General features: G+C 43.7%; 1 protein-coding gene across 1 annotated transcript in view; it reads right to left on the reverse strand.

Annotated features, from left to right (window-relative positions):
• LOC141111494 (phospholipase A2 inhibitor and Ly6/PLAUR domain-containing protein-like) overlaps positions 1–14448 on the reverse strand; it is a 28134-nt gene extending 13686 nt beyond the window's left edge. Inside the window, exons 1-3 of the mRNA XM_073603786.1 lie at positions 14397–14448; positions 8879–8995; positions 3540–3695 (exon numbers count right to left, since the gene is read on the reverse strand). Coding sequence (XP_073459887.1) covers positions 3540–3695; positions 8879–8995; positions 14397–14448 — 325 coding nt within the window. The remainder of the gene's footprint in view (positions 1–3539; positions 3696–8878; positions 8996–14396) is intronic.
• Between the last annotated feature and the right edge of the window lie 1981 nt (positions 14449–16429).

A 16429-nucleotide genomic window follows, 5' to 3' on the forward strand; every position in this document is an offset into this window, starting at 1 on the left:
GACGCCGCGGAGGAGATGCTGGATGAGAACGCCGGAGGAAGAACCAGAAGGGCCAGAAGAGCCAGAAGAAGAAGATGAAGGAAGATAGAAGAAAGAAGAAGCATTTAAATAAAGGAATTGTCAAAAACTGTCTCTTGTCATTTTTAACATTTTTGACAGTTTTTTTAGTGAAATGGTAGGGGTAAGTACCCCCTTACCATTTCACACAGGGGGGGGGGGCCGGGATCTGGGGGTCCCCTTGTTAAAGGGGGCTTCCAGATTCCGATAAGCCCCCCGCCCGCAGACCCCCACAACCACCGGCCAGGGTTGTGGGGATGAGGCCCTCGTCCTCATCAACATGGGGACAAGGTGTTTTGGGGGGCTACCCCAAAGCACCCTCCCAATGTTGAGGGCATGTGGCCTGGTACAGTTCAGGGGGGGGGCGCACTCTCGTCCCCCCTCTTTTCCTGCGGCCTGCCAGGTTGCGTGCTCGGATAAGGGTCTGGTATGGATTTTTGGGGGGACCCCACGCCGTTTTTTTTTTTTTTTTTTTTTTTTGGCGCGGGGTTCCCCTTAAAATCCATACCAGACCCTCAGGTCTGGTATGGAATTTAGGGGGAACCCCACGTCATTTTTTTTTAAATTTTGGCCGGGGTTCCCCTTAATATCCATACCAGACCTGAAGGGCCTGGTATGGAATTTAGGGGGATTCCCACGTCATTTTTTTTTTAAATTTTGGTTTCCCTGTGTTGAATTCCCATGCCGTTTTTATCAATGAATTTCTATGTGTATTGTCGGCAATGCAATAGCCGCGGGTAGTTTTAAATTGAATTTTTCCTTCAAAATGTCATTTTGCTGTCAGACTGTTCTAAACACGGGAAACATGCGCCCCTTTACAGGCATACTATAGACACCCCCCAGGTACGAAATTTAAAGGGATATTACACTTTTATTGTTTGACTTTAAGCATTATTAAAATCACTGCTCCTGAAAAAACGTCCGTTTTTAAAACTTTTTTTTTGCATTGATCCATGTCCCCTGGGGCAGGACCCGGGTTCCCAAACACTATTTATGACAATAACTTGCATATAAGCCTTTAAAATTAGCACTTTTGATTATTCATGTTCGTGTCCCATAGACTTTAACGGTGTTCGCGTGTTCGAGCGAACTTTTTTCCTGTTCGCATGTTCTGGTGCGAACCGAACAGGGGGGTGTTCGGCTCATCCCTAGTGTAGAACATGTAAATTATAATAAACTACCAATGTGAATGGATGAATAACAAATGAATAGTCCATCAAAAATGCATTATTCATGTGCAACAGTGAAAAAAAAATATAAGTCCATATGTAGACAATAAGATGAATAACCCAGGTGTATTACTAGATCAATTGAGGTCCTGCTGGATAAAGACAAAGTGCTTGGTCCACCACCACATATGGAGAGACTGGCTGCTTACCAGAAACTCGTGACCCCCCACTACAGAGAGTCAGAGTAAGCTGTTTAGACTGTTACTCCGAGCCACCACGAAAGACCGAAAATTGGCACTCTGGACTTGGAGTCTTACAGAGCCAGAGCGGATCCGCCATTCACCAGCAGCAGACGTGCCATGGGACTATCAGGCCAAGAAAACTTTTTTCTGTTTTATATAACATCCACTCTGCTGAGAGTTTGATGTCCCTAAATCCCGCAAGTGTGAACAACTCCATCATCACACCAAGGCCCCTGATGTTCCATCCCAGTGCCAATTTTCGGTCTTTCAATGGTGGCTCGGAGTAACAGTCTAAACAGCTTACTCTGACCCTCTGTAGTGTAGTCATCCATTCACATTGGTAGTTCATTATAATTTACATGTTCTACACACATCATTTTCCACTCATTCACTTACAAGGAGGATTGATGGTCATTTGTATGGTCACCAGTCCCTTCCTCAGCGCAATTCCATTTTTCTAATTTGATTTTATTGTGTTTGTGTTGCATATAGGAATTCACAGCTTTTATATCTTTTATTGACTACACACTTCACCTATGCGCAGTTTCTTCCCCCTTTTTTTTTACATCCCTCTATAGCAGTGGTTCTCAACCCTGTCCTCAGGACCCACTAACAGGCCAGGTTTGCAAGATAACTGAAACACATCACAGGTGCTGCTCAGTGATTGCAGTATTCTAGTCTACATCTCCCCCAAGGTAATATATATAAAATCTGGCCTGTTAGTGGGTCCTGGGGACAGGAGTTGAGAACCCCTGATCTATAGTGTGTACTTGTCTCAATCCAGAGCACTAATGCCGCGTACACACGGTTGGACTTTTCAACCGGACTTGTCTGACAGACGCCGACGGACCAAATCCGGCCAACAATCCGATCGTGTGTGGGCTTCACCGGACCTTCAGCGGACTTTTCCAGTCGGACTTTAGATTTGGAACATGCTTCAAATCTTTACGTCATAACTCAGTCGGACCCAGAAATCCACTCGTCTGTATGCTAGTCAGACGGACAAAAACCCACGCTAGGGCAGCTATTGGCTACCGGCTATCAACTTCCTTATTTTAGTCCGGTGTACGTCATCACGTACAAATCCGTCTGACTTTTGTGTGATCGTGTGTAGGCAAGTCCGGTCGTTAGAAAGTCCGTTGAAAGTCTGTTGAAAGTCTGTCGGACAGGCTGTCGGACTTTTGTAGCTGAAAAGTCCGACCGTGTGTACACGGCATAAGTGTCATATCTGTCTGCTGCCTCCTTCCTCTGCTATCTGCATGAGTCTCTTCTGACAAGTTTTCCTGACACTAACGCCGCGTACACACGGTCAGACTTTTCAGCTACAAAAGTCCGACAGCCTGTCCGACAGACGTTCGACAGACTTTTGGCGGACTTTCAACGGACTTTCTAATAACCAGACTTGCCTACACACGATCACACCAAAGTCCTGATAGATTCCTACGTGATTATGTACGTGACTAAAATAAGGAAGTTTAAAGCCAGTAGTCAATAGCTGCCCTAGTGTTGTTTTTTGTCCGTCGGACTAGCATACAGACGAGCGGATTTCTGGGTCAGGCGGAGTTACAACGTAGAGATTTGAAGTATGTTCCAAATCTAAAGTCCGTCAGATTTGCGACTGGAAAAGTTCAGTGAAGCCCACACATGATCGGATTGTTCACCGGATTTGGTCCGTCGGCGTCCGTCAGACCAGTCCGGTCAAAAAGTCTGACCGTGTGTATGCCCCATAAGAGAAAAAAGGTGACAGGGGAGGGACCTCAAGCCGATTGGCAGCTTTAGCTCTGTTCCTGTGTGAAGGGGGTGTGTCCCTTTCCCTCCAATCAGCTCTCACTGAGCTCCGCAGTGTGTCATTTCAGCTTTCCGACACCTTTTTTTCTAACAGCTCAGACAAGCTTTATAAATTCAGCACTTTGAATGGATGTAGGGAAGAGAAGAATGCAGATAAACAGGTACAGATTATGGTGGAGACCAGTCACCTCACTGGGCATACAGTATGTGGGGGTTTACAACCACTTCAACAAACATGAATAATTTGACTTCTATGAGAAAGGGCATCTACAAATGTACTTACAAGTGGGTACGGCAGTCGCACAGTTGTCGGTGTCACAGCACAAAGTTGCGGACTTGACATTGCCGCCTGTAAATGTTATGCTTCCAGTTATGTTGCATTGGTTATTGGGGACGCATCCTCGCACAAAAACTGAAATCCCAGTGTCTCCGGGTGAAGCTGCATACAAATAGTTTATAAATGTTAGCCAGGCAGCATGTACTGTATGCATTTTAGAAAGAAATGTCCATAGCCACATAGCTAATACAGTGGCGGCTCTTCCATTAGAGGAGCCCGGGTGCAACCCCCCTCTCTCCATGCCACCCCCTGTATACAATCCAATTCATAGCATGAATCCATCCATGGCCGCCGCGGCCACCCCCTATTCATGCATCCGGCCCCTTTCAGGGCACCAGGCGCATGAATTACATTTTTTTTAAGCACCTTATTAGATCCAGAGGCTCTAATAGGCTTCAAAATAGTGTGCAGAGAATGCGCTCCGATCCCACCCAGGTGTGTTACAACAGTGAATCAAGATTCGCTGTTGAAACACTGATCCTCAATCCGACCAAACAGAAGCAGGTATGAGACCCGTTTTTGGATTGGCCGAAAAGAGAAGACTCCCGATTGGCCACCGAGGAGGAGGGAGGAAATGGAAGCTGCCATGATGACCCGTGGAGTTAAAAGCGCCAGTGTTGCAGCGCTTCCAAAGCGCTTTTCAGATGCTTCGGAAGCGCTGGTCATTCATTTCAAACAGCCCCAAAGATGCTGCTTGCAGGACTTTTCCTAATGTCCTGCAAGTGCACCGCCCCAGTGTGAAAAGTCACACTGAAATGAATGGGAGGCGGTTTTCAGGTGCTTTACAGGCGCTATTTCTAGCGCTAAAACGCCTGAAAACCGCCTCAGTGTGAAAAGGGTCTAACTGGCCTGCTATTTGATAGTCCCTGAATAGTTGTGTGATCAGTGCCACTTGACGAGTCAGTGGCATGATGCAAACAATATTTTTAGCTATCTGTAAGGGGGGCATTCTTCCCTTTGATCACCAATGTAAGGGCCCCTTTTCCTACTGATTCCTGATAAATTGTTTTTATAATGGGTTTCCCAAAACCTGAAAATTATTTCAAGGGTTCCTCTAGGCCACAGTGATGGCGAACCTTGGCACCCCAGAAGTTTTGGAACTACATTTCCCATGATGCTCATGCACTTTACAGTGTAGTTGAGCATCATGGGAAATCTAGTTCCAAAACATCTAGGGTGCCAAGGTTCGCCATCACTAGGCTAGGGATGAGAAATGCTGCTACAGAATTTCACTTGAGAGACAGCTCTGTGTCTGCTGGAGTAGTATTTAGCATGTCTAAAATATGTCAAAGTGGGAGTAAACTCCCTTGTATGTGCAATTCGATTTGGTCCGGATACAAATTCAAACAAATTTCTGGGTATTCTGAAATTCTTTCGTATCCGAATCTCCAAATGAAATAGTAACAAACTTCGTTAACATATGTTTCGTTTATTCCTTTTTTCTAACAAGTTCCAAATTTTCGGAAAGATTTGAATTTGGATCGGTTGAAAACAACCGATGACTCATCAACTGTCAACAGGCTTTCCCACTGACAGTTGAAATGTAAACAAAACAATGCCGGCAATAGAAAAAAAAAAAAAAAAAAAAAGAAAAGGCGTGGGGTGTCCCCCTCCAACCATACCAGGCCCACACCACAATAAAAAAAACAGCGTGGAGCCCCCCCCCCAAATCCATACTAGACCCTTATCCAAGCATGCAGCTCGACAGGCAAGAAAAGGGGAAATGAGCGAGCTGCTCCCCCCACCCTAAAGCACCATGACCCATGTTGATGGAGACAAGGGCCTCTTCCCCACAACCCTGGGCTGTGGTTGTGGGGGTCTGCGGGCAGGGGGGTTTATCAGAATCTGGAAGCCCCCTTTAAGAATAAGTATGGGGTACATAGTACCCCTACCCATTCACCCAAAAAAGTGTAAAAACTTGAAAAGAGACAGTACACGAGTTTTTGACAATCCCTTTATCAAAAAATAAAAATCAATGTCCCACGATGCAGGTCCATCGTCAATCATGCCACCTGCCGCCACCGCCAGACCCGGAAAAAAAAATCTCCAGCCTCATCGAATGCTCCCCACTTACTGTCTACTCCTCTGTCTGACATTTCTTAAATAACTAAGGGTCGGAAATCACCCAATGACGTCAGCGGATGACTCTGACCCCTTGTGACATCATCAACCCAGCATGCCCCAGACGGTGAGGTCACAAGGGGATGGGGTCACTCGCTGATGTCATCGGGTGGCTCCGCCTCTTATCTGATTAAGAAATGTCAGATAGAGGAGCAGGCATTCAGCGGGGAATGTTCAACATGGCCAGAAGGTTTTTTATTTCTTTTTCGGCAGTGCAGTGGGTGGCATGAGCTGGATCTACATCGGGGGACATTGTTTTTTATTTTTTTTATAAAGGCATTGTCAAAAACTTGTGTACTGCCTTTATTCACTTTTTACACTTTTTTGATGAATGGGTAGGGGTACCCATACTCATTCATATGGGGGGGGGGTGGGATCTTGGGGCCCCCTTGTTAAAGAGGGCTTCCAGATTCCGAAAAGCCCTGCCCACAGGCCCCCACATCCATAGCCCAGGGTTGTGGGGAAGAAGCCCTTGTCCCCATCAACATGGGACCCTCGCCCCCCCTTTCCTTGCCTGCCGGACTGCATGCTCAGATAAGGGTCTGGTATGGATTTTAGGGGGCCCCAATAGGTTCTCCTTAAAATCCATACCAGACCTGAAGGATTGGCGGGACACCACGCTATTTTTTTCAGAGTTTTCTACTTCCAGCATGGTTTTGTTTACATTTCAGCTGTCAGTGGGGAAGCCCGCATGCATGCAGCGCGGCGTTCGGTGGTGCGGCGTGTCAGTCTGACACACCGCTACACCGATCTCAGTAAAGAGCCTCAACAAAAACGAAATTAGCAACATAACCAACCTCCCTGAAACTAAACAAATTTTTACATTCTGCATGTCCACTCCCTTGTACGATTTCTACCTATAGGTAAGCCTTCACCGTTTAGGAGATATTTACTTTAGATGCAGCCGGTGACGTCACTGTTGCATTCACTTTCAAGGAACGGCATACCCGAGTCCTGTGCCATAAAAAGCGGCTCCTGTGTGCATGCGGGCTGCTGGAGGGCTTCATTTAAAGGTAAGTTAAAGGTAAAGTGCTATATAATGTGCTAGTTATATAGCACTTTATAACTTTGCCTTGCAGGTTTAGAAAAAAACAAAAAAATGGTGGCTTACTACCGCACATATAAACGTGGAAAGGTGACGGCAGAAAAAATACCAAGTGTTCTATCAAGTCTGCCTTTTATTAATTGAATTAAATTTATACATTTTTTTGTTTTTTTAGCAGGGGTTTTTTAACTTTTTTTGTCTTAATATAGATCTATGTTTGTCCCAAGCTTTAATCCACTTACTGTTGACTAATTCACTACCTCTGCTACATCAGCAACTCTTCCAGTAAAATAATACTTTCTAAGATCCGTTTTTAACTTTCCTCCAGTTAGGCTGGGTTCACACCATTGCGAATTGGATGCAGATTTCGCCGCCTCCAATTCGCATAGAAGAAGAATGTGACTGGCCCTCTATGGAGCCGGTTCACGTATCTCTGCAGCAAGTCCGGTGCATCTTGCAGGAAAAATATGTGTTTTTTTTGGTCCGTTTCAGGTCCAAATGCAGCCCAAAATTCGGGCAGAATTCGGACCTGAAACTGTGAACCAGCACGCACTGAACCCCTGCTGTACGACGGATGCGCCTATTGAAGGAGCAGTGGCTCCGAGCGCGTAGCCTTCTCTCAACCTCCCTGCTAGCCCTCCTCCCTGGACGATCCCGGAAGCAGACGGACAACCTGTGACGTCATGCACGCTCCACGTGTGCTCCACGCCGGCCCCTAGTCTCTTCCTGATGGCCACAGAAGGAGCTCCCGGCTGGTAATCCACCTTCTGCAGCCCAGCATCCCTGCAGCGTCACCACCACAGGATCAGAGGGAACACAGAGGACCACATACCTATACAGATGAGCCTTTTATATGTTTTTATCCTGTAAGTGTGTTTTTACCTGGTGTCATTAAACATCATTTGTTAATACTACACTCATGTGGCGCTTCCTTCTCTACCCCTCTCTCATTTGTGAACCGAGCCTAAGTTGGAGGTCATGTCCCCATGTTTTCAATTTTGACTTCACATTCAAAATACTGCCCTCCTGAACCTTATTCAACCCCTTGATGTTTTCAACCATGTCTCCCCTTTCCATTCTTTCCTCCAGACTGTACATATTGCGTTCCTGTAGTCTCTCCTGATATGGACTATTTCACTATTCTGTTATGTTAACCATCGCTGGACATATTCTATCTTATGAGTATCTTTTTGTAAGTGAGGTCTCCAGAACTGGACACAGTATTCTGAATGTGGTCTAGCTAAAGATCTATATAGGGGAATCAGGACCTCCTTCCTCCTGCTGGTGACCCCTCTAGTGATACCTAAAGATCTATATAGAGAAATCCGAACCTTGTTCCTACTGCTACCAAAAGATCTATATAGAGGAATCAGGACCTCCTTCCTCCTGCTGGTGACCCCTCTAGTGATACCTAAAGATCTATATAGAGAAATCAGAACCTTGTTCCTACTGCTACCCAAAGATCTATATAGAGGAATCATGAGCTCCTTCCTACTGCTGGTGATCCCTCTAGTGATATAAAGATCTACCGTATATAGAGAAATCAGGACCTCCTTCCTCCTGCTGGTGACCCCTCGAGCCATATAAAGATCTATATAGAGGAATCAGAACCTCCTTCCTCCTGCTGGTGACCCCTCTAGTGATACCTAAAGATCTATATAGAGGGATCAACACCTCCTTCCTCCTGCTGGTGATCCCTCTAGTGATACCTAAAGATCTATATAGAGGGATCAAGACCTCCTTCCTCCTGCTGGTGATCCCTCTAGTGATGCATTCTAGAATTCTATTCACTTTTCCCACTGCCTGGTCACACTCTTTGTTAATTTTGTAATCATCTGAAATAAGTACTCCCAAATCTTTTTCCTCTGTAGCTCTGGCCAACACTGTAACCCCCAATGTTGTACTCCAGGGATTCTTTTTTGCCTAGGTGCACTATTTTACATTTAGAAGCATTAAACTGCAGTTTTCACAGTTTTGACCAATCATCCAGCATTTCACCATCACAGGAATTCCAGCACATACAGTATTATCTTTAAAAACATTAGGTAAGAGGAAGAAATAAATGGCATGAGAAAAAGTAAAGCAATGCTGTGGTTTAATATAAGTAGAGTTCCCATACTTAGCGTTGATACAGTCATTGCTGAGACACAACTATATCCTGAAGGGCAGGTCTCCGAGCTTCCTGTGCAGGATGTTCCATTCTTAGTCATACATTTAAAGCAGGAGATTGAAAACCCTAAAAAAAAAAAAAAAAAAAAAAAAAAAAAAAGTAGACAAAATTAGGTCCAGTATATTGTATAATACAGCAAACCCTGATTGTAATATTTGTGAACATCAAAGGTATAGTTATACGGACTGCTAGTAATGAGAAGACTTCTGCTGAAGATTTTGTTGAATATGAACTATTCCAGGAGTATTGAATTCCTGCACTTAGTGGTTCAGTCTAGCCCCTACATTAATACTGCATCCCGTAGTGACATAGGGGACAGCGGGAAAACCACAAATTCACTGTCTTCAAAATGAGGTTTGATTTGAGTCACATTTTTTGGTTGGTAGAGGACAAATGCCCTTTTTTTCCCCCTTTATCCAAACAACCTTGGGATATTCCTTTTAAATATCGATGGAATATCAAAATTAGAATGAAAATAATATTCATTCAGAATACTGAAATTGTAAGTCTGTACAGTAAGTTCTCCTGGAGTCTTAGATACCTGGATATATATCACTTTCCTGAACTCTTTGCTTGCACAATAACAAGGACCAAGTACCAATACCTTTTACTTTCTGCTATAACACATATCCCAAAAAAAAATAAAATAAAAAATGTATGCACCAGTTTAAGCCAATATATATTCTGCTACATATTCTTGGTAAAAAAATTTCAATAAGCGTATATTGATTGGTTTGCGCAAAAGTTATAGCGTCTACAAAATAGGGGAAAGATTTAGGGACTTTTTCTTTTATGTTTTTACTAGTAATGGCGGCGATCTGCGATTTTTTGCTGGACTGTGACATTGCGGGGGACAAATCTGACAAATCTGACACTTATGCCGCGTACACACGAGCGGACTTTACGGCAGACTTTGCCCGGCGGACTTTTCGACGGACTTTACGACGGACTTTCTGAATGAACGGACTTGCCTACACACAATCCACCAAAGTCCGTCGAATTCGTACGTGATGACGTACGACCGGACTAAAATAAGGAAGTTCATAGCCAGTAGCCAATAGCTGCCCTAGCGTGGCTTTTTGTCCGTCGCACTAGCATACAGACGAGCGGACTTCTCCACTGGACTCGAGTCCGTTGGATAGATTTGAAACATGTTTCAAATCTAAGTCCGTCCAACTTTTGAGAAAACAAAGTCCGCTGGAGCCCACACACGATCGAATTGTCCGACGAAATCCCGTCCGCCGGGCAAAGTCTGCTGTAAAGTCCGCTCGTGTGTACGTGGCATAAGTGACATTTTTTGGTGACCAGTGACACCAATATAGTGATCAGTGCTATAAAAATGCACTGATCACTGTATAAATGGCACTGCCACTGGTGTTCCCTAGGGAGGTGCTTTCTAACTGTCAGGGGGAAGGACTGACTGGGAGTAGAGGGAGATCGCTGTTCCTGATCACTATGACCAGCTGATCTCTCTCTTCTCCCCTGTCAGAAAGGGGATCCGCCTTCTTTACATAGGCAGATCCCCCTTATGCCTCTCTTTCCTGCGATTGGCAGGTGCTAGCCCCGGCTCGCATCCATGAGCATGAGTACAAAGGGAGAAAAATTGGCTGCACACCTTCGTCGATCCAACAAATTTGTTGTACAATAAAGACTGCCACCAGGACCACGACACAGAGGACAAAGGGGTGACGCGTTTCACACAGACATTGTTCTTCTTCAAAAATTTGTTGGATCGACAAAGGTGTGCAGCCAATTTTTCTCCCTTTGTACTCATATATTATGACGGTGTCGGCACACATCCTGTCGCTATGGCGTTGATTTACTAAAACTTGAGAGCGCGAAATCTGGTGCAGCTCTACATAAAAACCAATCAGCTTCCAGGTTTTTTTGTCAAAGCTTTATTGAACAAGCTGAAGTTAGAAACTGATTGGCTACTATGCACAGCTGCACCAGATTTTGCTCTCTCCAGTTTTAGTAAATCAACCCCTATGCCTCCCATCTATTTGCCAAAAGTGGCTGCTCATCAAAGCCCATAACTGGCTAATGCATTTAATCTGCTACTAATCATGAATGCTGCTGCCAGGCTCATCCTCCTTACCAACCACTCAGTGTCTGCTACCCCTCTCTGTCAATCCCTCCAATGGCTTTCACTCACCCAACTAAACTAATTAAATTCAAAATTCTAACAACAACTTACAAAGCCATCCACAACTCAGGCCCCCAGCTACATCACTAACCTAGTCTCAAAATACCAACCTACTCATTCCATTCATTCCTCCCAAGACCTCCTGCTCTCTAGTTCCCTGGTCGCCTCCTTCCATGCTCACCTCCAGGACTTTTCCTGAGCCTCTCCTATCCTGTGGAACTCCCTACCCCAATCTGTCCGACTATCTCCTACTTTGTTTGCTTTTAGACGATCCCTGAAAACCCCCCTCCTCAGAGAAGCCTATCCGGCCCCCACCTAACAACTGTACTTTTACTTTCTCTATCAGCTCATCCCCCACAGCTATTACCTTTTGTATCACTTGACCCTCCCTTCTAGATTGTAAGCTCTAATAGGGCGTACACACGGTCGGACTTTGTTCGGACATTCCGACAACAAAATCCTAGGATTTTTTCCGACGGATGTTGGCTCAAACTTGTCTTGCATACACACGGTCACACAAAGTTGTCGGAAAATCCGATCGTTCTAAACGCGGTGACGTAAAAAATGTACGTCGGGACTATAAACAGGGCAGTGGCCAATAGCTTTGATCTCTTTATTTATTCTGAGCATGCGTGGCACTTTGTCCGTCGGATTTGTGTACACACGATCGGAATTTCCGACAACGGATTTTGTTGTCGGAAAATTTTGTCTCCTGCTCTCCAACTTTGTGTGTCGGAAAATCCGATGGAAAATGTCCGATGGACCCCACACACGGTCGGAATTTCCGACAACACGCTCCGATCGGACATTGTCCGACCGTGTGTACGGGGCATAAGAAGCAGGGCTCTCTGATTCCTCTTGTATTGAATTGTATTGTAACTGTACTGTCTGCCCCCATGTTGTAAAGTGCTGCGCAAACTGTTTGTACTTTATAAATCCTGTATAATAATAATATAATATTTAATCTGTACTGTGATCCCCCAAACGCTCTCCCTTTCAGGCAGTAAGTAGCTTTACCAAAAGAGTTTTTGGCCACAGGCACAGGAATACTCCTGTGCAAGAGATGGTATACTCTACATCAGTGGTTCTCAACCTCAGTCCTCAAGTACCCCCAACGGGCCATGTTTTCAGGTTTTACGTTACTTTGCACAGCTGCTTTAAATCAATATCAATGACATGGTATTGATAAGAGCTATTTTATCTAAGGAAAGTTCCCAAAACATGGCCCGTTGGGGGTACTTGAAGACTGAGGTTGATAACCACTGCTCTACATTGCCAAAAACAAAAAAGGATAATAATATCTAAACATAAAAAATGCACTAGAGGGACTGACTAAATCTCAGTTTATTCTTATGCCGCACATCCTTACAGCCACGAAGCAGGTGATTGCTAAGGCAGGGCTCTCAACACACCTATCCATCCCCCAAGGATACAACTCCAAAGAAAAAATTTTTATCAACTAAAATTACTTAGTCTTGGTCATATATAAATAAATAAAATATTAACATAACCACTATTCATTTTCTTTTTTTTTTTTGGATTATGATAAGAAAACATTTTTTAACATACAAAACACAATGTTGAGGAGACACAATCGAATTCATTTGTGTAGCCGTCCGGCATTAAAGCAATTACATTATCACTGTATATAACAAAGCAATCATTGTGAAATAATGGAATATATTATAAAACGATACCTGAGTTTATTTTTTTTGTGTTACAACATTAGGTTGTGCGTCCTCTGCGTATCCTGTACCCCAAATCCGCTCCCCTGAGCCCCAATAGGAACGGGGCAAGGGAGCCACTCACCACTAGAAATGCGGTGTGATTTACAGTATTCAAACATATACTCAAACGAGTAAATAAAATAAAAGCACAAATAAACATAAGAACAAAAAACAAAACAGTTGACCTGTGCAATCAAGGTACTACCATTTCAGATGTCTTGCCTTAAACAGGGTTGGGGAGAGAACGCCAATATTTACCCACCCTTGCTACAGTTATCTCATACTCAGTCAGTATCTCCTCAGTTAAGTAGATGATGTTATGCCACCAAGAATTCTATTATGAACCAATTGTAAAGGCGCTAACCCCAAAACATCTAGCCAGGCATCCCAGATATGTTCGAATATTGTCAGGTTGCCCCTATCTTTGTAAGCTAGTTGCTCCCTTAAGAGTGTCTCATTTATAGTAGTAACCCATTCCGCATGTGTAGGTGGTAATGCAGAGAGCCTTTTTCCTGCTATGAGCTTTCTAGCAATATAGGACTCTAATGCCGCGTACACACAATCGGAAATTCGGCCAGCAAAAGACAGATGAAAGTTTTTCTTTGGAAAATGCGACCATGTGTACGCTGCATCGGACTTTTTCTGGCCGAATTACAGCCAGCAAAAGATTGAGAGCAGGTTCTCTATTTTTTGGTTGGAAAAAACTTCTATCCGAAAATGCGATCGTCTGTGTGCAATTCCGACGCGCAAAAAATCACGCATGCTCGGAAGCAATTAGACGCATGCTCGGAAGCATTGAACTTCATTTTCTCGGCTCGTCGTAGTGTTGTACGTCACCGCGTTCTTGACGGTCAAAAGTTCAGAGAACTTTTGTGTGACTGTGTGTATGCAAGCCAAGCTTGAGCGGAATTCCATTGGAAAAACCATCCAAGATTTTTCCGACAGAAATTCCGCTCGTGTGTACGTGTGTATTAGAATAGCACCATATGTATGAGGTGTATATAGTTTCTTGTCCAGCCAACCCAATAAGCAGATTTTCGGGATTCATTTTCTTTAATGTGTCTAAAATAAGTTGATGACCAAGAACAGTTTCAATTGTTCTTTTGTTTTTCTTTTTTTTCTTTTTTTTTGCTCAAATTAGGAAGCTTAGTTTTAATTCAAAACATTTTTGAGAAACAACTACATTTAGTGGCTGGACTGAATAGCACGCCCCACATACCCAGTCATTATTTTACATTAGCTACCCAATGAATATAAATCAGTTCATGTAAATTGGGCTTTATGCTAAAAATTATTTAAACAAATAAATAAAGAAAAAAAAAAAGAAGAAGAAATAAAGTAATAATATCTAAACATACATTATCATCAATGTTGAACAAATGGAAGTGATCTTAAAATGCATAAAAGGACATGAAATAAAATGAACTAAAAAGAGCAAATTTACAGTAAATACATGTTTACAGCATGCATATACAGTATTTAAAATAGATGCCATGTATATTATGGTTTATATCACACATCACCATTTTAAGTAAAAAATGAAAAATTAATAATTGTTACATGATTAAAAGTTTGCAATCATTGGACTACTCACCTGAAGGTATAAGTGCAAAGAGCACCAGCAGGCCTGCCAAAGTCATTGCCATTATGCGAGGTTCCAAAACTTCATCCAGTGCAGACTCATTACTCAAGTCCTCTTTATGTACCACACCAAGGGTGGAGTGGAGGGAGGTGTCAAGATCTGTGCTGATCGTTAGTCAAATAGTAAGTTTCTTCCTTAGCAATGAGTATTATGGTTTCACACAGTTTGGTGTACATTTAAAATACTATGGAAATATGGTGATAATCCCTGATAAGACTTTTCACTGCCTATCATGGTGATAAGTCCCTAGTGAGGTAAATAAATGTTGATAAATCTATAAGGAACTAAAAAGAAAAAAAAAAAAAACAAGGAATTCTCTTCACCATCAATTATGAAACAGAAAGAAACAAGAATGTTCCTGTTTGATAAATAGAAAGACACAAAAGTTCCTCATCACCATGGGAATGTGGGGCATTGTCCCTCATTGTCCCATTGTCCCTCAGATTCATCAGCAAGCTAGATTTGGTTATACAGTTTGTTTGTGGTTGAAACACTGAGAAAATATACCAGACGTTGTCATCAACAAGCGTTGGGACTCTCCCTGTATGCCTGGAATGTATGAGTGCCATGACAGACTCCCATATAGATCTCCAGATCCCAGCCAGATACGATGGGTATGTGAAGAAAAAGGTGCGGGGGGGGGCACCTCCTCCACTCTCTCGCCGCCCGCACTTCACGCTGCAACATCCGCCCGGCTCAGATCATCCAAGGGGCGCAAAGCGGACCCAACGGCTCCCCTGGCGTGTCCGGGGTAGGCTGTACTGGGGGAGGGGGGGATGGGGGCGGCTCTGATTTGGGCGATCTCTGGCTACTCCATTTGATGGGGACAGCAGACTGGACGCACCTACGGCGTGCTCAGGACCAGCGCCATTACTAGACTCCTCCCTCCTACTTACAATTATAAAAGCGAGCCTTTAATAAAATGTGTTTGCCAGCACACAATCAATTCCACCCTCACTTCTGGGATCATGAGGGATGTGACAGCGTCAGCGCGTATCTCCGCCCGACATGTTTCGTCACACGTGATGTCTCCCTGGGGCACTGGGGCTTTTGCTTTTACAATTGTAAGTAGGTTTTTGATCTTTAAATAAACACAGCTCTTTTTGTATTACACTACTGGAGCCCTTTTTTTTTTACATATCCATCGTATCTGGCTGAGATCTGAACATCTAAATGGGAGTCTGTCACAGCACTCATACGTTACAGCGATACAGGGAGAGTCCCAACGCTTCTAATAACCTGCAGAAGTGTATCTGTATGTGTGGTTGACCATTCTAGTGATAGATGGTCCATCCTCTCTGGTAAGTGCCCCCATGAATAGGGTGATGGGTGTCACAAGAGGAGTGATTTGAAATCTGATGGTGGAATGCAGAATTATCTTCTTTCTATATCTAACACATGGAGAGAATTTTTCTAACGCCTTTGAACTTATTTATGAATTTTGATGGACTATTGATTTCACTAGGATTTGTGTAAATCACTGTTATTGATGTACTATTTATCAAAAAAAATTTTACTTTACAGAGCGCGACTTTATATACCTTTACTATTTATTATGTTTCTATCACATGGTTAGTTGCTGCTATAATTCACTGTATAATTTTTAATTATACCTTAGCGCAGTATTCTTTTTGATTTCATAATTTAACGGCAGGCAGAGAACAGTCAGAGTTCAGGCAGTGGCTGGCAGCAGGTAATCAGGCAGATAACCGGTATAAGGTATGGGCGGCACAGTGGTGTAGTGGGTAGCACTCTCACCTAGCAGTAAAAAGGGTCGCTGGTTCAAATCCACAACCCCGACATTACCTGCCTGGAGTTTGCATGTTCTCCCTGTGCCTGCGTGGGTGTCCTCCGGGTACTCTGGTTTCCTCCCACACTCCAAAGACATGCTGGTAAGTTAATTGGCTTCTGTCCAAAATTGGCCCTAGTATATGAATGTGAGTTGGGGACCTTGGATTGCAGGCTCCTTGAGGGTAGGGACCGAA

The sequence above is a fragment of the Aquarana catesbeiana genome, linkage group LG10, assembly GCF_042186555.1.
Source record: "Aquarana catesbeiana isolate 2022-GZ linkage group LG10, ASM4218655v1, whole genome shotgun sequence".
NCBI classification, from domain to species: Eukaryota; Metazoa; Chordata; class Amphibia; order Anura; family Ranidae; genus Aquarana; species Aquarana catesbeiana.